General features: G+C 44.6%; 1 protein-coding gene across 3 annotated transcripts in view; it reads right to left on the bottom strand.

Annotated features, from left to right (window-relative positions):
- Positions 1-25062, bottom strand: part of LRP4 (LDL receptor related protein 4) — an 83444-nt gene that overhangs the window by 20432 nt on the left and 37950 nt on the right. For all 3 annotated transcript variants that reach the window (XM_074584455.1, XM_074584453.1, XM_074584454.1), the window contains exons 2-13: positions 22362-22508; positions 12341-12457; positions 10183-10296; positions 9627-9743; positions 7009-7137; positions 6565-6684; positions 6304-6429; positions 2669-2794; positions 2086-2220; positions 1796-1921; positions 492-722; positions 34-190 (exon numbers count right to left, since the gene is read on the bottom strand). In XM_074584455.1, the coding sequence (XP_074440556.1) occupies positions 34-190; positions 492-722; positions 1796-1921; positions 2086-2220; positions 2669-2794; positions 6304-6429; positions 6565-6684; positions 7009-7137; positions 9627-9743; positions 10183-10296; positions 12341-12457; positions 22362-22508 (1645 nt within the window). The remainder of the gene's footprint in view (positions 1-33; positions 191-491; positions 723-1795; positions 1922-2085; positions 2221-2668; positions 2795-6303; positions 6430-6564; positions 6685-7008; positions 7138-9626; positions 9744-10182; positions 10297-12340; positions 12458-22361; positions 22509-25062) is intronic.

The following is a 25062-nucleotide window of genomic DNA, read 5'->3' as shown; positions in this document are numbered from 1 at the left end:
GAGGGCTCACTGGAGTCCTAAGTTTTCACTCACCCCTCCATAGGATGTAGGGCAATTGCTCGGGGCTTCTCCAGGTTCTGCCACAAAAGCACTTTCCTGTGAGTGCCATCCAAGTTTGCTACTTCAATTCGAGACGTCCCAGAGTCTGTCCAGTATAATTTGTCATGGATCCAGTCAATAGCAAGTCCACCTATCTCCAGGGGAGAATTAAGCACACAGTTAAACGAGGAGTAAGACCTGCTCAGAAAAATAGTTCCCTTTCCCACTCAGCCTCAGAAGAGGCCCAATTCAGTCCTCCTGTCTCTTCCCCCATCAGGCAAGATTTGCTCCATGGGGACGCTGATCTCACACCCATTCCATCCAACCCATCCCCTTGCTCAGGGAGATGCACTCCATTTTGAATGCTGGGTACCCACTTTTCTCCCCCCACCCACACCTTTTCTCGCACCATGGCCAGTCCACAGGCTTTTTCCTTTTTTGTGGTGACGCACCTGGGCTCTCCAGCCCTGTGGAAACCACCTCTTCCACATTGCTACCATTCAGATTGGCCCTCATGATGCGATCGAGAGTGACATCAGACCAGAACACCAACTCCTTGCTGTGGTGGAAGTCAAGGGCAATGGCATTTTCCAGGTTGTTCAGGAGCAGCGTATACTCTGAGCGATGAGGCAACACTTGTCGGATATCAATTCGATTGGCAAAGAGCAGCACTGGCTCTGGCCCTGAGAATATATGGGAAGACAGCATTAGAGTACTTTGACAGGGTCCTGCCTACCATTCTTTCTGCACCAGGTCCCAGAACACAGTTTTGCAGTGCTGGCAGCAAGAAATCAACTCCCAAGTGCAAAACATTTCAGAGAGCTGCTTTCGCATCCTCAATACACAGTCCTAACTCAAAGATTAGCAGTTTTAAACCTTTTGGAAAACATTCACTCAGCAGGAAGTGATCATTTCTGGTCCCACCCAAGCCTGCCTCACCTCAGCCTCTGAAACCGTACCACCAGACAGATGGACTATAGTTTCCTTTTCCTATATCTGTCTCCTAGCCATACAAACACACATGCTCTACCACATCTTCTACGACAGACAGGACAGCTAAAATCTGCCTCAGTCAGATATAAACTCAGCAAGTACTTCCACTGCAAAGAAAAAAAAAAGAGGGAAAAAAAAAAAAAAGAAAAATCAGTATCAACATTTTTTATGGATTTCACGAGGGGAACTCCTACCAAAATCTTAATTCTTTAAATAGAATTTCTAATTCCTCAGCTCCTACATTCCTACAGAGCTCCTCCTCTAATGTAGGAGCTGAGGAATAAAGCTAAACAAGTGTACCAATGCCCTCAAAAACCAGCAGATGTCCACAGAGCAGCCACTCACAGCATTCAAGACTGATGACCAACATCAAGGGTCAAACCAGAAGGAGGTGCGATACAACCTCACTGACTGGAAAGGTTTAGACACTTCCCGAACAGAGACAGAGGCAGGAGGCTGTTTTTGTCCCAGGGTCTGGGGTCACCAGGAATGACAGGGTTCTAGAAAAAGAAGGCAAGGGCTGTCCTGCTGGCAGGAAAGAGAAACAGTGAAGTATCTGTCTGGGGTCAAAATCACACAAAATTTTCACAGGCATTCACCACCAACTTGGGCATATCTAATACAAATGCAGGTACTTCCTTTCCTCACTTGTTGACTTGGTGAACAGCATAATGCTGCCAGTGAAGCATTAGAGACAAAATTATATGAGAACTAGACCAACACACACACACACACAGCAGAATAAGGTTGAATTCCTCTTTACCTAGAGCCTTGCAGCTACGCTTGTCAGGTCGTAGCTCGTAGCCTTGCTCACACCAGCACTGGAAGCCTCCTTCACTGTTGGTACAGCCTTGGCTGCAGTAGCCTTCCTCAGCACATTCATTCACATCTGCATGTTACAGACAAAGAAAGTTACCATTAGATCATCAACAGTTCAGGCAATCTCACCAATAGCTTGCTTCTGCCTTCATGCTCTAATTTGCACCCTATCATAGCCATCAACTTCAAGCACATCAAAGCAGCAGGGAGGAGGCCACTGCTCCAAAAACACACCTTGGCATGATCGGCCATCTTCCAGGAGCCTGTAACCTGTGTGGCAGGTGCACTGCACCATCCCTCGTACCATCTGGCACTTCTGAGCACAGCCACCATTGTTGACATTGCAGTTCTCCTCTCCTGTTCGTGGGCCTGTGAAAGGAACATGTGAAGATAACTGAGCTGAAACCACAAGGCAGGTGCTTGTCTCCTCAGCTGTTAAGGAGCAGTCACCCTTCAGAACAGGCTGAGCAAGAGGGGGAGGACACAGGCTGTGCTGGAAGCTGCCTCTTCGCAATCAGAACTCTCCCCTGCAGGCCACAACCAAAGGAGGCAACGAATCTCAGAATAATATGCATTTAGGATTCACTCTCTCTGCAGACAAACTTTGATACCCAAGATCATAATCTTCTCCTCATTATTCCTTGTCTGCGGCATGTAATTGGCAAAACCACCAAGGTCATTTTCCTCAGTCTTCAACTCTCTTCCATTATTACAACCCAGGCTTTCTTCCTTACGCATATCCTTCAGCAACACCAGAGACTCCCACACACTACACAGTGCCTCCATTTATGTTTAAGACTGAACTTGGAGAACTTACGGCAGTTTTGATGTGGGCTCTCATCACTGCCATCTCCACAATCATTTGCTCCATTGCACAACTTCCTCTGGCCAATGCAACGCCCATTCCCACAAAGGAACTGGTCTGGGGCACACTGAGGGGTTCCTGCAATAGAAGTAGGGGAAAGTAAGCACACCACAGCTTACCAATGGAACAAAAGTCATGGTTGAAGAAAAGGATACAAAACATTTGCTACACTTTGTTACAAACTTTACATATGAGCACAAATCCATGACTTCCTCTTTCCTTGAATTCAGATCATCTTGCACTCCCTACCGCTCTCCATATCTTTATGCTGATTTGGAGGCCTACGAACGCTCCTCCAGACTGAGTCCAACCTTGCTTTATTGAGAAGTTCAGCCATTTAAATTTCTCAGAATGACTGAAAGGTCCTGGCTTAGTTCCCTTTGGTTCCAGATTCCACGACCCTACATAGTATGTGCAAGAGAGGAGTCAGTTCCTCACTTTAATCATCTGATATGTCACCCCAGCATGGCTATGGATCTTAAACCTGCCTAGGAATGAGTGTCTTGTCCAGCCCTAACTGCACTGTGACGGACTTGGAACGAGATTTACACGCATCCTTGAAATCTGAGTTCAGGCAACTGGATTTCACACATGAGCTACACTCTTCAACTTCTGCTGTTGGCAGAGAGACTCTACAGAATTCTTGTAAGTAAAGTAATGCTGTTTGTAGGAACTTTGCCAATCTGATTGTTTCTTCAGCAATAACTGCACTGTCCTGTTGCTTCTTATTTCTTGTACCCCTTAAGCTGACTTGGTTAGTGGTTTCCACATCAACACCCTCTGAAATCCTAGGAAGACAACAGGACAATACATTGTTATCAGCAAAGAAATTATTAGATTGGCAGACGGCCTGTGTAAGCAGCATAGAAAAGGGCAGTTGTGAGAGTAACAAGTACAAATAAGAACTAACAGACACACCAACTGGGAACATAAAGTGAAATCACATGCAGATTCAGTTTTCAGAGCACTGGAATGCTTTATTCTGCAGGATTCTGAAACATCACTGCATTTGTCATATTGAACATAAAGATCCTTACATCAGCCGATCTCCTAGTATTCTAGGAATTTTCTCTTTATGGCCAACAAAAATATAATTCTGCTCTAAATCCAAGATGTGACACAGGATTTTAACTCTTGCTACAGACATTGAGACAACACAGCATTTCGCTTAGATGAGCCAGTACACCTTCTGCTTGGAACCCTCGAGTTAATTTTTACCTGCTGACTATCACCATAGACCTAATGCAGAACGGCACAACTAACCTTACAGTAACAATAGCTGTACTGAACCACCTTGGGTTTGGTTTGAGGCGGAGACGTTGAATTTCAGTGGCTCTGGTAGTTTGACTTGGCTTCTGTGTGGCAACTCTTCTTTCAATACCTCTAAATACTTTTTTTATCAGGATGAGGCAACAGGGTTACTGGCTTGTCTTTAAGTACAGTTGCTTTTTCCAGGATCACCACAATCTCTTGAACACTGGTGCTCACGACAGCTGACCAATCCATAGCAGCTGCTCTCAAATGGCTACAAAGTGTGCCTCTCCAGGTCCTCTGAGCTCAGCTGTCCTTGTAGAACACCCACTCTTCCCTCCTCAACAGGCCCAAACAAGGGGTACAGTTTCACAAATACCTTTTATTCTATGTAATCCTTATACAGGAATTACATGGACAAACCTGATTGCCTTCTATGACAAAGTAACCCACTTGGCTGATGTGGGGCGAGTGGTGGACATTGTCTACCAGGATTGCTCCAAGGCTTTCAACGGTTCCCCACAGCCTCCTCCTAGATAAACTGATGCGTTACAGTCTAGACAAGCGGTCTGTGCGGTGGGTGGGGAACTGGCCGACAGGCTGCACCCAGAGGGTGGTGGTAAATGGCTCCTTTTCAAACTGGCAGCCTGTCACAAGTTGGGTCCCCCAGGGATCAATACTGGTCCCAACGCTACTTAGTATCTCATAAGTGATCTGGATGATGGGATCAAGTGTACCCTGATGAATTCTGCTGATGACACCAAACTGAGTGGGGAAGGGGACACTTTGGAAGGGAGAGTCACCTTGCAGGAAGACCTGGATAGGCTGGGGAACAGTGGGCTAACAAGAACTTTATGAAGTTGAATAAGGACAAGTGTAAGGTCTTGCACCTGGGAAAACATAATCCAGGAGGGCAGCACAGGCTGGGATCTTCCTGGCTGGGGAGCAGCTCTGTAGAAAGGGACCTAGGGGTCCTGGTGGACAACAAGCTCAATATGAGTGAACGCTGTGCTGCTCAGGCAAAGAAAGCCAACAGGATGCATCATCAAGGGCATCACCAGTAGACATAAAGAAGTCATTATCCCACTCTACTCAGCACTTGTCAGGCCACAACTGGAATACTATGTTCAGTTTTGGTCCCCGCTATACAAAAAAGATGTGGACAGGCTGAAGAGGGTCTAGCGAAGGGACACCAAAGGACTCAGAAGCCTGCCACATGAGAAAAGGCTGAGAGAACTGAGTTTGTTCAGCCTTGAGAAAAGATGGCTTAGGGGAGACTTCATCACCATGTTCCAGTATGTAAAGGATGGGTACAAAGAAGATGGAGGCTCCCTTTTTCTTATACTGAAAAGACAAGGAGTAATGGGTACAAGTTATTCCTGGGGAGATTCTGATTGGACATGAGAGGACAATTTTTCACAATGAAAACTATCAGCCATTGCAAAAATCACTCCAGGGAAGTGGTGGCTTCCCCAACATCGGACACTTTTAAGATTCAGCTGGACAGTGTGCTGGGCCATCTTGTCTAGACTGTGCTTTTGCCAAGAAAGGTTGGACCAGATGATCCTTGAGGTCCCTTCCAACCTGGCATTCTATGCCTAAACCCACTGTTTAAAATACACTGATCCAGAAGGGTCAGTATGCACAGCTGGGCTCCACTCACTGGGATGAATTCATGGACCAGTACACACTATTCCTCAACAAGGCCTACAGATATCCTGAAAGTTTTAAGGAAAATAGAAGATTCTAGATATTCCTTGAATCCTACCATAACACATAAGGTCTGTTGAAACCCTCCTCTTCTCCATAATCACTATTATATGAAAGAATGCCTATATGTGAAATGATTACTAGAAAGCGAAAGACAGGCTCCTGCGCAAATATCTAAGGGGGAAGCTGACACCCTTAACCTCTAAAAGAAAGGCTTCATTGTTCACTTCCAGAAAATGCCCTTTTTGATTTCCACTGCCTGCTAGAATTGCTTGGCAATTTCACAAGGCAACATGAAAGCTAACCAGAACTATCTAGAAGGCATGAGCTAGACACAGTCCACTTGACAAAGATAGCAACTTTGCACACTATTAATGTTTTCCAGTCTGAATGGAATCACCTCTGAGCTCTGTGGTAATTCATAGAGATAGGAAGATACAGGGATCTGATATCTGACCAGGAAACGCCATGACTTAAGTTAAGCACACAGACCTGCACCTGTCTGCAAGCATATAAGATAGCCTATAGATCCCATTCTTTGGCAAGGATGGAAACTCTAGGCTGAAATCAGTGAAGCAATCCAAAAGAGACTTCACTACATATTACCTCCATGATGGAAACATTACCTGTGTTCTCACAGTTCTCCTCATCACTATTGTCAGAGCAGTCATCTTCCCCATCACAACGCCAGGACAGACGGACGCAGCGCCCTGATTTACAGCGGAACTGGTCAGCTGTGCACATAGATGTAGCTGAGGGACCAGAAAAAGAACATTAGATGAGCAAGCAGGACAAGGATCAGAAGACACTCAATTCCAAAGCTAACAGTCCCAAACACTCTTTTGCTCCGCAGAAACCAAATGCTTCCACCAGTTCCCAGCACTCACTGCAGTTCCTCTCATCTGACTGGTCATCACAGTCGAAGTCTCCATCACACCTCCAGCCAGCGTTAATGCACAAGCCGCTGTTGCACATGAACTCTCCAGAGCGACATGGCTGGTGAGATGCTGCAGAGATGGTAAAGAATATAAAGAGCAAACTCAAACCAATGTAACACCCCCAAATCCCATCACCCTTACACTCCACTATTGTGGAACTGAATAGACTCCTTCTGGAAACTGCCTTAGTTTCTGGACGCAGAAGTGCGCTGACTACACAGTGACTCCCATCACTTTCCCAAGTTAAAAAACAAACAAACAAACAAAAGAGCCAGCTTATGTGGGAAAAATTAGATTGCTGTCCACACTGCAACCTGTCTCCATCAAATGCAAAATCCATTTAGGTTTGCAAGCCAGATGCTTGGACCAGTATATCACCCTGCACTAACTTACAGCAGTCAGATTCATCAGACCAGTCCCCACAGTCATCATCGCCATCACAGTGGTAGATGTCCAAGATGCAGCGTCCATATGCACACTGGAACTCCTCCAAGCTGCAGGTGGCAGCTGGAACATCTGATGCTAACAAGGGAATAAAAAAAAAATGCCTGAGGTGACAGGGCACAATCCAGTTTAGATACAGCTTTCTCAGTCTAGTAATGGACTAGCAAGTATTCAATGCAAAGGTGTTGGAAATTACTAAGTGCTGTTACATATCTCTGCATGACTTGTATTACTGAGAGGAACTTGAATGCTGTTTGAGCTTCACTGAGGGGCAGGTTAAAGCTATATATAAAGACGTCCATACAGACAATCCACGAATAATAATATTTTTTTTAAAAATTACATAGGATGTTAGCCTATAAACACAAACTTTTTAAGTGTCATTAATTTCTAGAGAAGGAAACAGCTATGAAGAATGAAGGGTTGATGGGAAAGCAAAAAAAAGGATCCAAGAGTGTCACACCTTCTGACATATGCTTGAGACGCTATGTTTTAGTGCCCTCCAGAAAGTGTTAAAATTGTTTATTAAGCCTGAAAAAGATAGGTACAAAAACAGATGGAAAAATAAAGATACCTTTTGGGGTAGCTCTATATTAAGGATTGAGGCATGTCAGAATGCAAGGCTAAAGTATGGAACGCGTCCTTTAAAATTTTCACAAAAATAAGCAGTTGAAGACCAAAGGAAGCAAGCAAGCAGCAAGGTGCTCAGGTCTGCACCTGACCTTTGAGGATTTCCTCCCTCCCTTTCCTCTAAAGCTGTCACCAAAACAAACTGTGCCTTATCATTAAGGAGCACTGCCAGACACATGACCCTGGGAAAAGCCCAACAAACTTATAGTCAAGGATTTGTCCACTGTTCTCTGCTCAACAGTACACTATGTGAGAAGGGATGAAAAACATCTTGAGTCCCACACAACAGAATCTGACGCCTCTTCTCATACTGTCCAGAGAATGAACTGCATGTTTCAGGCATATGAGTCCTCCAAATGAGGAGCTCTGAAAATAAATCCATTAAACAAAAGGGAAAAGACAGACAGTCTGTGAAGTGAACTATGCCTGCCTCTTCAACCTGAAGTAGTGGGCACAGCATGCAGGCATGCAGTACGAGCTTTAATTCGCTGAGTATCCAGTGGCTGGATACTAAAATGTGTGTTAACGTGTGCCTCATCAAAGGAGCCTGAAGGAGTGTTTAGTCTCCTTGAGGAAAACATTAAGTCAGTGACTTAGATTCTCACGTAGTGCGATTCAATTATAACACACACACCTCCAAAAGAGACACACACAAAAAAATGAAAAACGAACAAAAAAGAACAGTGTAGTCCCACCTTGTCCCAGATAAATGACAAGCAGAACTGGAGATAGGGAAAAGATGACAACCACATGGAGGAAGATAAGAGAATGGGAGGTAGCAAAACTGGGCTTCTCAGTGAGTTACTTAAAACACCTTATCAAGACAACCGCCAGCCAAGACTGGAGAAGTGTTCCAGCTCAGAGAATCAGGGGCACCAGTACTGGATGCCCCTCCACTCCCATAGGAGGCAAGGTTGAAACATCTCCTCTCCCTTCCCCAGGGCCTATTCATGGCCTGACGGGAAGCAACAGGCAAGGGAACAAAAAAGGAAGAGGGGGGAAAGGAGAGGGAGAGAGGCTGGCTTCCTCTTAGAGCCCTTTCCTCGCTTAGAAATGTTTGCAGCCCCTGGCTCCCTGCCAACTCTCATTATCTGGAGAGATAAAAGACTACTCCCCCATGCATCCACTCCCCCTGCCCTTCAGGAGCTGGCGGCCCTGATCCCCCTCCCAGAGCCTTTTGAAGTTTCCTGCTATCTAGAACAAATTTTGCAAAATGCCTTTGAGAGCAGAGTGGGGGAAGGGACCACTGCAACTTCCACAGACACCAACAGCACTCACAGACACGGGAGAGAGACGGTGGGGGTTAGGAAGGGACATAATAGACCCCTGTCCCAATTGCCACAAGCCTGTGAAGGTGGAGGAGAAAACAACTGTTGTGGGCTCTCACGGCCCCTGTTCCCCATCATTCAAATCAGCTTCCAGCTAACTTGTCCTACCGGCCCTTTTCAGATGATGTCCTGCATAAAGCATCCGAGTGGTTGGTCAGGCAGGCAGCCCCTGCAGTGTGCCAGCTGGGGACACGGAGCCTCTGAGGATGCTGTCAGTGGGCAGACCCCTCAGAAATTTCATGCAGAAATCAGACAAGAGGAAAAAGAAGGGAATAGTTTTCTCCCCTTCCCCCTGCCCTCCAACTCCTACAAGCTTATATGGAGCTATATTCAGTGAAGCATAAGCTTCCTGCTCTGACTCAAGGTCAGGCAGCCATAGGAATGAACAGAGAAGCAGCCAGGCACCAATGAAGTATGCCTGTGAGGTAACGCAAGAGATACAGCATCCTCTTGTGCCCTCTGGGGTAGGCAACAGAAGGCAGCATAACTGACAGTACAGGCAGGACTAACTTGTTTTTGATCTCTGCTGCAGAAAACATGCCAAACCCCAAGACAGGAGCAGGTCCAAAGGACTATTTCCTGTGGTTAAAAAGCAAGGAAAGCACTTACGGCAATTCTCTTCATCTGAGCCATCCTTACAGTCTGTGTCACCATCACAGAACCAGTGCTCGGCTATGCAGCTACCGTCACTGCAACGAAACTCCTTCTCTGAGCATTTTCTCATATCTGCAGAGACAGCAATGCAAACAAAGCCTTGGCTTTTCTCAGAGTACCCAGGAAAAAACCGCATCATGCTCCTGAAGCTCCTAGGGCACCCACAAACAAGATTTCTCATTACACTGTATGTGCGCATGTCATGCAGCGCCTGAGCAAAGCCATCATTGTTCGTTTAACTGACACAGAATTGCTAGATCCAGTAGGAATCCACAGGACTTCATGTCAAGGAATAACAGGTCTCAAGTGACTTTTGCCTGGCAGGTAAGCCACTCAGCCTGAGATCCCAAGCAGCCAGCCCTAGGAATGGAATATCCCACAAGCCCAGCCCAGACAAGCAAGCTGCAAGCCCTCACCATGCTCAGGGGATCCTAGAACTGCACAGGTGGGAGTCTGTGCAATTCCTTTTAAAGCACTAGCAAGGTGGTATTTGTAGGGCCACCCTACTCACCACACTGCTCATCGCTATTGTCGCCACAGTCGTTATCGCCATCACAGTGCCACAGGCTGCGGATGCAGTATCCATTCTGACATGAGAACTCATCTTCCTCACACTCCCGTGGAGCTGCAGGGACACAACAGAGATAAGGTGAAGGCAAAGCAAGGCAAGAAGTTTTACCTTGCGAACACCAAATGTTACAAACTGAGCAACATCGTCTTCCAAGGACACCACAATGTTGGGACAGCTGATTTCCCTTCCCCTAATAATACCAGGAGGGGCCCTTGTGAGATTTTTTGGGTGTCTCTCTTCCACTCCATCCACAAGTCAATAGTACAGCAGACTAAAACTTGAGAACGTTGGTTGGAGGAAATGCAGTCGGAGGAACTCTCTGGAACAGAGAGATGGAGCCAACCACCCTATGTTGATATTGTACCACAGCTCCAAGCCAGGCTCAAGAGATGCCAGCACAGAAAAAAGGCAATCCAGGCCTCTCTTTAAAGGAATTAAAAGGTCCTATCATTATCTAACAAATAATTGCTGGTAAAATTGTATCTCCACCTTCTTTTCACAACAATGCCAAAGCTACCTTCAAAGGAAAGGAAATGTTCATTGAAAAGGGAGAGAGAAAATCTAAACTTCCTCTTCCGAACACCTCAGTATTTGCAGCCCCATTCCACCCTCTCTGCCAGTCCTTCTACGGAAGCTTGTCTGCAGACCAGTGAGGAAAGGAAAGGGACTGCAAAATTAACACCCGAGGACCTCAATCCAACAGAAACTCTCCTATGATTGTGTGCTAGTCTGAACAACCCCCTAGGAGTCTCTTGCTCACAGAACCTTGCCTTCCTCCTTTCATTAGTTTCCAAATCTTTTGATCACGCCCTTCTCCATTGTTGTCTTAGATATGAGGGCATTCCAACTTTTTCCGACAAACAGAAGACCAAACAGACCCAGACCTATATATACCTTTTCTTTCATGAAAAGTTTTGAATAGAGACTGGAAGACTGAGCTTTGTTCTGCGATCCAGAGCATCACACATGTCAAACCTCTGAACTTCCCAGCCCTTTGCCCAAAAGGGCAGGCAAAGATCAGGGACATACTGATCAAAAAGTGAATTCGTTTCCATGCAAATATTGGACACAGAATACTTTACAGCCAAGAGCTTTATTTTTGCATTTCTTGAGACGTGGTTCCTTCAGCAAGCCACCCTGGAGCACCATGCATACAACTTTTGTAGAATTCAAGGGCTGTTTATCAAGCAGCTGCAACTATCTCAGACAGCAAAATAGCTCTGCTCCTAACTGCAGCCCAACGCCAGCCCTAGCAACCAGCGCAGTTTCAGAGAAGCTGAAGGTCCAGTGCTACGTAACAAACTGGTTCTCTGGCACATACTACCAAGTAGGGACCCTACTGATTTTTACAGAAAAGGAGAGCTGTATCCCTAAACACCTTTTGCTAATGGAAGGCAACCACAAGTAGCCCTTGTCCTCAACACAAAGGGGAAAGGTGGGGGCTGAACTCAGACTCAAACAAAATTCCCTCATTCTAATAATCTTTAGAAGCATAACGGCAGCGCCCACAGCCAGCAGCCTGCCATGGCAGCCCTTTTGAAGATGCCACCTCACATGGCAGCAGACAGTCAGCTTTCAGAGTAATCGGTTTCTGTGTGGGCAGCATCCCTAACAGCACCTCCCTCTCCTCAGGGAGCTCTGTTTGAAGGGAGAGGATGCTGGGGACAGCCCGGCACAGCAGAAAAGTCAGACAGTGGAACCTGAGGCCACAGGAAGTCAGCCAGACAGGCAGTTCAGTAGGATTTGGCAGGGGTTAGGTGTTTCCACAAACAGGGGAGGACATGAAGAGCTCAGCTCAGGGAAGTGCTTCATGGGACATTAACTAGCAAGGCTGCAGGGCATAAACGGTTCTCCAGCTGGATGGGGAAGCATCCCCTCCCCCAGGACACACAGCTGAACAGCAAGCCAGGTGCCAAGGCAGCACGGCTTATGGACATCAGGTACACACCTCTGTCAGAGGCAGGATATATCTTATTACAAGCTAAAGGTCTGATTCAGTGGATAAACTCTTACATTCCTGTAATAAAAAGAGTCAACTTTCCCCAGCCATGGCAGGCAGGCACTGCACCCACCCTCTCCCCTCAGAGAGGCAACTTACGGCAGTCCTGTTCATCAGAGTCATCCTCACAGTCATTGTCTCCATCGCAGACCCAGGACCGGCGGATACACTTGCCGTTGTCGCAGTGGAAGTCCAAGGGGGAGCAAGTGGGCAGCACTGCAACAGCAAAGAAACACATCATGGAGCTGCAGCCAGCTTCCTTCCTGAAAGCAGAGTTCCTTCCCTCCCGAGGGAGGAGGGCTACACCTCTTCGAAGCTAAAGACATAAATTTTAAAGTCATGAGGAAGAGCTGTCGCTCAGATAGGGGGCCAGGGTAGGTCTGTAGCTTGGCAGTCTCTCCTCCCCAGAGAAGCACTGACCTTTCCACAATAAAGTAGCTGCCACAATTCCCCCACTGAGTTCCTTTTTTCTCTTTCATCCCTGAGCCTGCTGTCCTCCCATAACTGCGCTTGTTTTATAAGAAGCAAAATTATATTATCAGCGTTGTTCCTGCATGCTTCCCAGTGCAGTCCATCCTGTTTCTATTACACAGCAAGTTCTTTAGAGTGAATGCTGTCAGAAGCAATGTTTTTGGGAACAAGACTTCGCAAGGTACACGCTACAGTGTGTGTTCCAGCACAGGGACTTGTGCCAGCATTTTTGTTTAACAAACCTGCAGGGAGAAGCTTAGAGGCAGAAATCCACTGCTGGGGATAATCCACTGTGCCTCTGGTATGGGCAACAGAGTCCAAACCCTGCTAGAGCTCTCCAGAAGGGATGGAGGAAGGGGGCAGACATGGGATGACACTTGCCTACACAGGAGTCTGCTGGCAATGGAGCGGAACCACAAATCCACAATGTTCAAAGAGGCCTAGAGCCACAAAGCTGGAATTCAAGGGGGAGCATCAGCCCTGTCCTTCCACCCACAGATGAGAGGAACACTCAACCCCAGGAGGTTCATGCTTTTAAGTGCTGCCAGCTGTGGTAGGGAAGGGGCTGCACAAAGCTGCACGAGACTGTTCCTGACAGGTGTGTTCTCCAAAGAACAAGGTTAGCTCAGCGATGCAAATGGGCGAGAGCTGGAGAGGCTAGCGCCTGAAACCCTTTCATCCCAGCCCAGCTTGCAGACAGCATCTCCCATCTGTCACCAGGCAGGCCAGCCCTCTTCTGCTATACTGATACTTCTTCCCCTGCCAACCCTATCCTGGAGGTGGGAGCACAAGGGGGAAGGGGGTGAGTAAAAGAAGAAGGTGAAGACAGCAGCCACACACACAGAGGAAGATTTAACAAGGAGAACAAATAGTCACATTTTCAGCTTTTCCGGCTTCCTCAACCCTCCACTTCCCCTTGGCCCAGGACTGCTGCCAATGTCCTGTGAAAGCAGCACGGATTTATACTATACAGAATCATTCACAGCTCTCTATACCAAGTCCTCCAACATTTCTTACCAAGGGCCTGTCCTAAAAGCCTCTCACCCTAAGAATACACTAGTACAGTTAAATTCAGATTTGCTCTAGCATCTCTTTTCCTAACCACAAATTCAGACCATCTTCTCAGCCATTCCTGCACTATGGCAGGCGTGGGCATCTCTGTATCTGAGAGGACATCACTGCAGATGTCACTGCTTTCAATGCTGAACCCTGCACTAGGTGATAAAATACAGAATCTGGTACTGTCCCTTGAGAAAAGGTTTTTCCTATCATGTCCACGATACCCCATACAGATATATGTCCAGGTCAGATCCAGCCACTTCTAGGCCCCAGAGAGGTATGAAGAAGAGGGAAGCATACAAATCTGTATTTTCGGATTTGGCAGCACCCTGGTCTTCCAATGGCTGACCCTTACGTTGCAATTTCTCTGAGCACCCCTGTGCTGCTGCATCAAAATGGAAAGGGAGCTTCCCCTTCTTCCCCAGCGCAGTCAGAAGGGGAAAACACTCTCATCCCCAAACTCTGCTTCCAAACAAAACCAAGACAGATTTTTGGATTCGAAGGGCCAGTTCCATAGATCAACCCTCTCTCCCCCAAGCACAACCTCCATACGTTGCACGCTGAGCAAACCTTCCCTGGCCTCAGCTGCAGTTTCAAGACTGAGACCATCCCCCCAACATATGCTTTTCTGTCTGCTCTCCCCCGATCCCAGCGTGACTAATCACCAAAGGACTGCACAGGAGCCGCCTGGAAGGGAATTTGCATGCTGACTCTCCAGGGGAGAATTCTTCAGGCTCCCAGAGGGTTAGGCCATTAGCGCTGGTTCAGAGCTGATACCATTATCCCACTGAACTGCTGCATCCCTTCATAAGGTAACAAAACAAAATGAAATTCCACCCCTACAGGGAGCAGTTCAGCCAATTTCATACTCCTCCTAAATATAAAAATTGAGCTTCAAGCACAGGGGAAGGGGTGCAGGGGGAAGAGGGCGAAACACAAACTGCCACATACAAAGGAAGACCTAATTCCCACCCCAGCAGACCGCAAGTGTGTGCCAGCCCAGAGAACACCAGGGGGGAGATAAATCCCCTTCTACATGAGCTCTCCTTTACAGGAGGAAGAAAAAACACAAACCCACTTAAGACAAAAAAAACACCACTAATGAATGAAGGCCGATGTCTCATAGAGCAGAAGAACTGCCAATGGGATCAGGGCAGAGACCCACATAAACTCGTAACCTGAATCCAATAATGGTCACAAACAGATGGTTCAAAGGAAAACGCATGAGATTCCAGCAGCGGCTTTCACATGGGAGCAGTCTCTTCCTAACCCCCTCTTCCCAGCTCTGCCTTCCCAATCCATGATCCCTTCTCCCCATTAAAAAGCAAACTGCCTACACAGAAACATTCCTTCGTTTCCTTCTATTCATTCTAAACACACCAGGCTTCAGTTCCACCCTATAGTCCTTTGCTCTAGGGTTGTTATTATTCAGCCCTTCTGTTAGTCATTTATTACTTCATATTTTGATGAGTTTTATTCCTATGCAGTTAAAGCTGAGGGCATACCACTAGCCCAGAGTTAATGTTTAGTACTGTTGTAAATATATCCCAAGTGTTTGGAAATTCAAAGTTAAGAGGAAATTCAAAAGTTAAGAGGTCAAACTTAGGACATTCAAACAACCTCCCCTATATTTTGTCCTGACATCATGGAACAGCTATACAATTTGGTAAGCATATTTTATTGCCTTAATTCATTTTAAAAGCCACACTTCCATGTTCTTCTGACAATGGTCTGAAGAAGAGTACATAGCAATACAAATGAAGCAGTAAGAACTTCTTTTGCTGATAGAGATGGAGTAAAACCTCTCTAGACAAACGGGATTAGCATCTAGAAGACTAGAAACAAAAACCCTTTATTCTCTTCCCAGCTTGATACTGATGCTTCCATGACCATGGAACAGTTCTGTCTTTTTAGCCCCATTTCCCCAACCTGTAAAATGAGGGATATTTATTACTTCTTAAGAAAGCTGCAAGTCCTTCATAGGCACTGTTTCCACTGATGACAAAGTAATCATAGATTGCACTAACATGCTTTCACCACTACTATAGCAGGATTAGGTAATGCAACAGTAAACACAGCTAAACCTCATCCCCCCTCCCCTGCGCAATTCCAGCTTGATCTCTCCATATCTGTGCAAAGAAAGTGTTTTCCTAGAAGAGAGGAGCAAAGGCAAGTCTTTGGATCGAGTTGAAAACAAATGCCCAGACAGACAGGGACTAACCCGCCTCCACAGGCAGAGCAGAGATGCAGGATGGGGAACAAGGCCGATGAAGGGGAGCTGGGGAAAGAGCTAGGCTGAGCAGCGACAGCCCAAGAGAGCACATCTGTCAACTGACAGCGAGCAACACAAAAAGGCCTTTGAACTTCTAACAATTTCCCTGAGCTCATCCCTCTGTATGGTCACCCTGGACATCATCCAAGGTTTCAGCAAAGCTAGGTCTATCGTAAGCCTGCTATTCCTCCCCCTCTCCCAACTCCTATTACACAGGGCGCTCTTTTATGGCCGAGCAGGAGGGGAAGGGGGAGGGTGGGGGAAAAGGGAAGTTTATAAGGTGAAACGCAAACTGAATCACGACCTACTGTCCTTTGAGCACTTTATCCCTGTTGCTTGCAGTGAGCAGGTTGCTTTGCACCCAAGGACAGCAAGTAACTGGTGTTCAGAGCTCCGGAGCGCAGCAGTTTGAACAATACTGCTTGTTTAATTAGACAAACTCTTGATCATGTGAAGAATGTGAAGTTAATTTAAAAAATAAATACAAGCTAAAAAAAAAATAAAATCATGCTATCTACATTGAATACAACTGCAGCCTGACTGCCAGGTATGTCCACACTAATGCATGTGTATGAGCGCATACATACACACACACAAACACAGATCTTTTTGCTGAGATCTGTAGCACAGTGGGCAAATAGTCCAGAAACAAGAATAAGGGATGTTAGTCCACTCTTGGGAAGAAATAGGAGACACTACATTTTACTAGCTACATTTTGGAAAATCTAGTTCCAGAATAACATAAAATGTTTCCAATGGCACTGCTGAACTGTATTTAAGGTTGTTGCTGGTCAAAACTAAAAAAAAAAGGAAAAAAAAACCTGTAAAAAGAGTATCGGCACCCAATCTTTCACAGGCCTTTGATCACAAGCGCTCTGCCCGAGGGGGCACTGTATTAATTCTGATGCCTTTTAAAGGAAACACACATACTCCAAGCCCAATAAAGTGACAAAATATGGTTCCAGATACAGAACTGGCGTATTTTCAAGAGAAACATGAACTCTTGTCAAAGAGTTCCTAATTACTAAAATTTTAAGTTCAGAAGTGAAGCTTCACCTGTCCTCTTGCATCTGAGCTCAAGACTGGTGATTAAGTGAAGGGCAGAGGGAAGATGATTATTTTAAAGTTTCCATTAATTTTAGTAAAAGACCTGTGAGATTTCTATCCTCACATCACCTCAAAAAAATGCTGTAAGCCTGATAAGCAGGCCATACTGATAGCCCTGTTCCTGGCAAGGAAGAGACCCTCTCCTGAGCTTGAATGAGTTGTAGCTCAACAGGAACTGCCTAAATTTCTCAATGAAAGGGGAACAACAGACCGCTTTCAGTAAGCTCTAAGGTAAAAGGATTAAACTCTTCTTCAGTCCCTTTAAATGAAAAAGTATTGTAGAACAGTGCACAGAACAAAGCAAGCAAGTCTGTATCCCAAGGAGCTACATATTTACAAGCTGATTAGGTATGATAGAGATCCAAAATTCAGAGTAAGGCGGCTCTATTGGGGGATGGTTACGAGGAGATTTGGCATATCTTATGAGAAACAGAACTATTTATCAATCCTCGGGCCAAGTTTACTCAGTTGTCCTTTCACCCTTGCCACAGGAAGCAAGGCTCATTCACACCATGCTGGACTTCAAAGCGCATGCAGGAGGGCAGAATGAAAACCATTCCTCCACTTGCATGCAGCTTTCGTTAGGGACAGTCCAAAGCAGTCTCTGTTGGCACAAGGCAGGAAGGCAGCTGAGCTACTCTGTGCATATGTAGCAAGGGCTTCCAAGCCAGACCCTGTCAGCAAGCCAGAGAGCTGACACCAGAGAAAGTCTATGAAGCTGGCATGACAGCTGGGAGGTTGCTTATTACTATTATTACTACAGCACTCTGGCTTGTAAACATGATCCAGAGCAGGAAGCAAACATGTCACGGAATAATTGGCTCCCATCACAGCAGGGCTTCAGATTTGCAAGAAAAACAGTTCCTGTCAGAGCCAGGTAAGCATAGGCAGGGCCTTCCCTAAAATGGTGTGAAAATACCTATGAGAGGCAGACATTCTGAGGACAGCAATACAAGTAGAAAATGGATGAGGTGTGCAGAAAGGGTAACAGTTGAGGAAAAACTTAGTGCAACTGACTCAAAAAGTGGGAATGTGTTTTATAGTTTGTAACAGAACCTTTAAAAAAAAAACAAGAACAAAACACCAACACACACCACACTTTAAGAATTTATCTCAATACTTAAAATCTCTCCCAAAAGGAAGAAGTGTTCCCTGTGTCTGCTCTTGGTTTTCATAGCTACAACTCTTTTCTTCCACCAAGTATCTTGCCTTTTTTATTTATTTAGTAAACTCCAATCAAGTACATACATATAAACTCAAGCATATACAGTGCTATATAGACACATAGATGCAAGATTGAATCTTTTCTTGCTAAAGTAATTTTCACCTTTCCCCCCACCCCAGGTTTCACTCTTTCTTTATTAGGAGTCCAGCAGTCCAATGTCTTCCCATTCTCCTCTCCCCTTCCCATCCCAAGGAAGCAGACACAACTCTCAAGAACTCATTCTTGTCATTGTATTGGCTTACAGCATACATATGAGCTGATACACTGAAGGAAAAGTAGACCTTAAAACAAGCATGGTTGCAGCTTTATTTCTCTGGAAAGTTAGGACACTCACAGGAGAAAAAAGAAAATTCTGTAACTCTGTAAAACTAGCTTGCAGCAGACCAGTGGAAATGTGTGATTCCTTGCAATCACTTATGTTCACTCTTCAGATCAGAGACATCTACTTGATGATGTTATAATTACTTTCTTTAAAACTCATAACTGTAGTTCCATACATTGCCGAAAGAGAATCATGACAGCTTTAGCATCACGGAAGAGTCCATATAAGTGGTTGCACAGATTTAGATTTATGAGTCAGAACAAACCACTGTGCTAACCCAAAAATGAAGACTAGTCACATGGCTTTTGAGGAATCTCACTAATTTTTTAACCGGGCCTTTAATATATCCAGGCCTTGTAGGATGACTTCATCAGGACAACCCCAACCTACAGCTCAATATTTGTATTAAAAAGAAATCACCAATTTCAGACTTGGTAAAAGTCAATAAATAAAAAAAAAAAAAAAAAAATCAAGTTCAAAACACAGAAGTTGTCCAAAATTTCACTCCAACCAGAATACTGCATGCACATCACAGATACGTGTCCAGGGAAGGAAAGAAATCTGTGAACTGACCATTCTCATGTACTATGTGCGAGCCTCAGTGCTGATTTATGAGAAGCTTGAATTGATTTAAAGTTCGAGTTGCTATTCCAAGGGGCTCACACACCACCCCTGCTCTTGCATTCCCTGCTGCCTTCTTTATGCTTGGCACAGTCAATAAACAGATCAAATGGAAAGTTAACCCCACCTTCACAAGGCTCCTGTATGCCAAGCAAGAGAGAGGGATTCAGCAAGCGATCTGCTCTAGCAAAACGTTTCAGTGCTGTAATGACTACGCAAGATAGGAAATGGCACAGACAACTACCACGAATCTACACTGTGGAGCTGATCTAGTTCTTAGAAGCTACCAATAATATCACATACCTGGACTCCTAATGAGCAGCCACTCAGAACAAGATTCAGCAGGCTTAATGGAATAAGTGTTCCTAGGGCCCCTCCACTGCAACCTCGCATTTGTGTGCTGAAGCCATGCATTTAGCATTTCTATAGAGTCCTTAGACTCATTGCTTAACTTTTATTTTTGCTTTCTTCTTTCCACTGAATTGCACAATACTTCTGGCTGTCAGCTGAAAAAGTTCTCCTCCTTGTATTTATTCTACTACGATGCAATACTTAAAAAAGGCAGCTCTAGTCCTTCCCCTTGAGTCACTTTTCTACTCTGTATAAATGCAGCTCTTTATCTGCCCTCCCATCTTGTCGAATCTACTGTCCTTCTCTGTACATGCTAGCTTATTTCTCTCACTAAATTGCAGAGACCTACAGCACAAGTCGTATTCTGAATGAGATGTTTAAACATTCCCATCTTACACACGCTGTTTTCTAGACAGTTCCCTTTGCTTCAGTCTTATTCCTCCCTTTGCCTTGTTAGAAACTGTAAATTAAAGAAGGCAGAAGTTAAACCCAGTTCCTACATGCTCTGCCACACTTAGTTAACTGCCTCTGCTTTGTGTACTTCCCAGCCTCCAGTGCCTGAAAGTATCAGCAGATTGATCACGGTGCACTACTACTCCCTAGTTTGCACAGCTTCCATTCAAAACCACATGGGCCAGATTTCCTTAATTTATTAGGGATACACCATAACCATAGCTTTACTGTGCAATACCAAAAGGTTCCTCTCACCCAGGCCACGGAGGGAGACACGATGCAACAACAGATGCCAAGGTAAGAGTGTAAGAACATAGCAAGCAAGTAAACGTCATTCCTCAGAAGACAAAAATCTACCTCTATTTGTGATACAAAGAATTCCCAAACAAGAGGTGGCATATTCATCTTTAACAGTCCCTGGTGGATTTTACATCCATAAACTTGTCAGATTGCTTTCTGATAATGTTTGAAATTTCAGAGAATCAACGTTCTGTAGCAAGGAGATCCACATCTTAAGTACATGTTGTATTAATAAGCAACTTGTTAGCTTTGAACCATGTCCTGATAGTTCCTATGGAAGGTCTTACCCCTCTGCCCCCCAGTCCTACCATGCCTGCTTAGTTTAAAAACCTTCGGTGGTGGATTCTGTTGAAGTACAAAGTAGACCTTATCAACAAGTACCTCTTGTCTAATCTTTCACTAGATTTGTGAAGCACGACTACCCCTTACAAGTACACCCTGCCCCCAAAAACCAAAGCAATACACCAGCCCCCCCTGTAAAAGACAAAAAAACACCAACCCCACCAACTCCCCCACAACCCGAAAAAAAAAAAACCACAAAAAAACCCGCAACAAACTTCCTCTGTGCTCAATAAGAAGCCAGTAAAACAAGTTTAGTTATTGGATATGCCTTACCACCCCAAACCCCTTATTTCTGCTCAACTTCTCCTTTTTCAGCCTGTGCAGTTGTGTACAGCCTCCTCTCTCCTGCTTTTTTGAGATTTTAATACTATTTCTTCAGTTCCCAGATTCTCATCTCTTCTTTCTTGAGCATGGCATGTTCTCAAATTCGCACTTTTCTTCACTGGATATAAACATGCAGGTTTTCCTTCCACTTTTTTTGATTTCTACAGTTAAGGTCATTTCCTTGCCCAATAACCCTTTCACCGACCATCTTTAAACCAAACACTGATCACCTCAGTTTGCAGGTAACCTATTTTTCAAAACCCCATTTTTCACCAAAGGTCTTCCATGTTGCTCACTATTTGCAAAATTATAAGAAACAAGAAGTGAGAAGGAGACAAATTTTCACAAAGCTGGGTTGAGATCTCCCACACATAAGGATTAAGAGATTCTCCAAACCAATATTTCAAAGATGAGGAAAGCTCCTCTCCTTACAGCAGTCAACAGTGGAAACCAGGGAAGGCTAGGGAAATATCCAACAGAGGAAGATAAATTCCTCAATCACGTTTGTTGACAGGAGGCCTTAAATCTTCAGCTCTAGGGAAACTTTCAGGAAAGGAGTTCCACAAAATGAGGCCTTTTTTTCCATCCTTCCATTCTACCGCATTGGAATCCAAAGAGATGAGGTAAGAAAGCAACTTGTGGCTCCAGGGAAAGAGGTTTTCTCCAGTCATCTATATTGTGCTAAACTAAGAAGTGTCACTTCTTATCAGTTCTCACCTAGCTGGGCTCAGCTACACAGATGCTGTCACCATGCAGATATACGGTAGTTGCAAGGTAACTTATCTCAGCAGATCCCAAGACCAATGAATGTTGATTACAGTGCTTACCTTTCCCTCCCTTCATAGGGCAGCCAGGACAGAAACTAGAATGTTACTGAAGAGGGCAGAGCCCCTCAATAGACTTCTTCACACTGCTTATTTATTTTCCATTAATATTTATTGCAAACCCATGTAATTTAGTTCACAGATAGCACTTTTGCAAGGGTGGCAAAAAAAGAGGTATTTCTCTCTGTCCCTCCTCTAAAACATTCATGTCCAACAGCCACCTAAAGCCAGCTGCAAAAGGCAGAGTTGGGTTTTTAGTGTGCTTTATGTCAGTGGAGACGAGCTCTGTTAGACTCCAAGTACTGACGTCAGTCGAATGTCCGTAATCTACGGTCTTAAAAATTTATCATACAAAAACTAGGATGTGCCGGTAAAACAGAGAAACACCTGAAGAGAAAAAGTTAAGACATTCAGTTTTCACAAACACAAGTGAAGAATGGTATTCTTACTGCAGCCATCTTCATCGCTGTGGTCCCCACAATCGTTGTCTCCATCACATTGCCACTGAGCAGGGATGCACGTGCATTCCCCAAAAGCACTGACAGCACATGTAAAATGATTACGTCCGCAGGAGCATTCAGTGCTACTGGTAACACCTGTAAAGGAACAACGAAAAAAGGTACTTTGAAGAGATCAGTCTATTTCAGGGTAAATGCATTAAATACAAAGTGACATGACCATTTGCCTCCATGTACACACTACATGTATCAACACATACTCTACTGCAAATGAAAACATTCACCCCCCCTTGCATTGTTGAAATAGGAGATCAAGTACTATGCACAGTTTCCTGTAATGGGGCTATTTGAAGGCAACAGCAAACAGAAACCTGCAAAAAGAGACTTGAGGATCAGTTAGCCGAAAAATAACTCCGCACTAGTCACAAACAGATTCAAGGAATCCCAGGTATCAGAACACCCTTTTAATTTTACAAACTCAGTCTTCTCCTAGAGCACAGCGCTGCTCCACTTAGTTCTGACACCGCAACAGAAGGGATACCAAAGATTCTACTTGAGAGAGTTACCTGGGGTCTTCTCCAGACCCTGAACTTTCTAGATGAAAACCTTTTATATGTCACTGCTTTAGACATTTCAGACTGCAGTGAAAGAAAAAAATAATTCCTTTCTTATTTATCTGTAGAGATCAAACTGTGACATTATCCTGTGCATAACTGACTTTCATGACAGCAAGAGAAGATAATATTCAACTCTACAAACTGACCAAAAGATAATACAGTCCAAATGTCAATATATAAGAATCGATAAGAACATATTTTTTTCCAGCCTTAAAATTAGTTTAACGAACTCCCAACCCTTTCTCTCCTCTCCCAGCTACAGAACAATACTCTGAACAACTCTGACTCTCACCCCTGTGGCGAATGCAACTATTTATGGTGATATTCGACGCAGGCTCTTAATAAATCTCTGCCTTGAGAAAGAACAGGCTACAGCCCACCTCTCAAAAGGGAAAAGGTCACGCCTGAACTGTCTGATGTTATCTAGACAATCTATATAATCAATATCACTGTTAAGCAAATGATTATTCTATCCATCAACAATCCCCTCACGCTAGTCTGTGGCTGGATTCTTTTTGCATGGTTCCTTATTTCTGCAATTCAAACAAACCTAAAGCTCTCAGATTAAACAACAGAACATAAGGAAAGAAGTACAGACGGACACTTGCCCCAAGTGGTAGTTATATACAACCTGAACTATTTGCAGACTTTTTGATCTCATCTGTTACACCTAGTATATCTGTGATGAACTATGCGCTGTAGCAACCTAAACACAAAATCCTAAGAAGAAAAGAAGAAGAAAAAAGCCTCGTAATTTCATTATTTTCCATTCTAATTGAGAAAAGCAGTTTCTGGGAAATTTTCTGTAACTGTTCTGCAAGCTCTCTCAACAGTAGAATCCCCTTCAGCAAAGATATCCACTTGTGCAAGTTAGGCTAAGATTTTAAGATCTAAGTTTAGAGGGGATGCACTTCTTCCTTGAGGAACAATTCCATGGTTTCTTCTGCAACAAAATCGGCTGAAGAGGTTTTTGTCAGCCTCTGCTACCTGCTGCCGTTGCTACACTGCAAGTTGCAAGGCCTTCCTACAAACTATTTTCCAAGCACATCCACAAGCTGTTGAATTGGGACAACCAAATTGGTTGCCGTACCTCCCTTCACAGACTGCCATGGGTGCAATGAGCTTTTTATTGTTTCCCCAATCTCCGCTACAAGTTAAGAGGTTTAGTATAAAAAGTACTTCTCAAGACACTGCTGTAGATGCTAGAGAACGTGGCCAATATCTGGTGTAACAATGGATAGAGGCAGGAAGAACAGACAGTGAATAAGGAACAGAAAGAAGGAAAGGCAAATGAAAGGGCGCAGAGTGGTGTCAGATCCTCAAAGGACTTACCAGGTATGGCCAGGGCAAAGGCTGACTCAGAAAGACAGCAAGTGGGTGATGTAGAGTCAGAAGGCAAAAAAAGTAGCAGACATCCCTAAGGAAAAGCAACACAGCAACTATGCAACATATTCAACTATTAGAAATAAACACAAGGAAATTCAGAAGAACCACAAACCTCCTCAAAAATCAAACAGGTTCCTTCAAACTGGCAGCGCAGAAAATTCAGGACAAACCACCTTCTGTTGTTGCCTACCACTATTTAGAAAGGCAGCAATAGCTGTATATTGTACCCAAGGTAGTTGCTGTTCAAATCACCTTTTCCAAAGCAATTTTTCTACCATTTTCCTCAAGAGTACCCCAAAGCACTTATCCCAACTACTTTTAGCTCCAGTATTCCTTCCTGTTGGAGTACACCAAGATGATCATCATCCTCCTCATTACCCCTAGAAAAAGAAAAATATGAGAGTACTATTGACTCTTGCCCATGCTTTACCATGTCTGCTGTAGCTTCACCAACAGGAAAGATTCAAACATCAAGGCAGCCAATTCTTAAACTAGGGGAATATATTTAATAATTTGTTTCTGGATAAGCACAAATGAGAGACTCAGGGAAAGAAGTAAAAGCAAGTTATTTTAGCTCCTCAATAGCAGCATGGTGGTACAACTCTGCAACAGCGGAGAATCAGTGCAGCTGTCCCAATCTGCAAACTGCAACAATCTGCTGCATTGTCAAACACACAGTTATCTTCAGA

The sequence above is a fragment of the Larus michahellis genome, chromosome 4 (assembly GCF_964199755.1).
Source record: "Larus michahellis chromosome 4, bLarMic1.1, whole genome shotgun sequence".
Classification (NCBI taxonomy): Eukaryota; Metazoa; Chordata; class Aves; order Charadriiformes; family Laridae; genus Larus; species Larus michahellis.
This window is presented reverse-complemented; position numbering and strand designations above follow the sequence as displayed.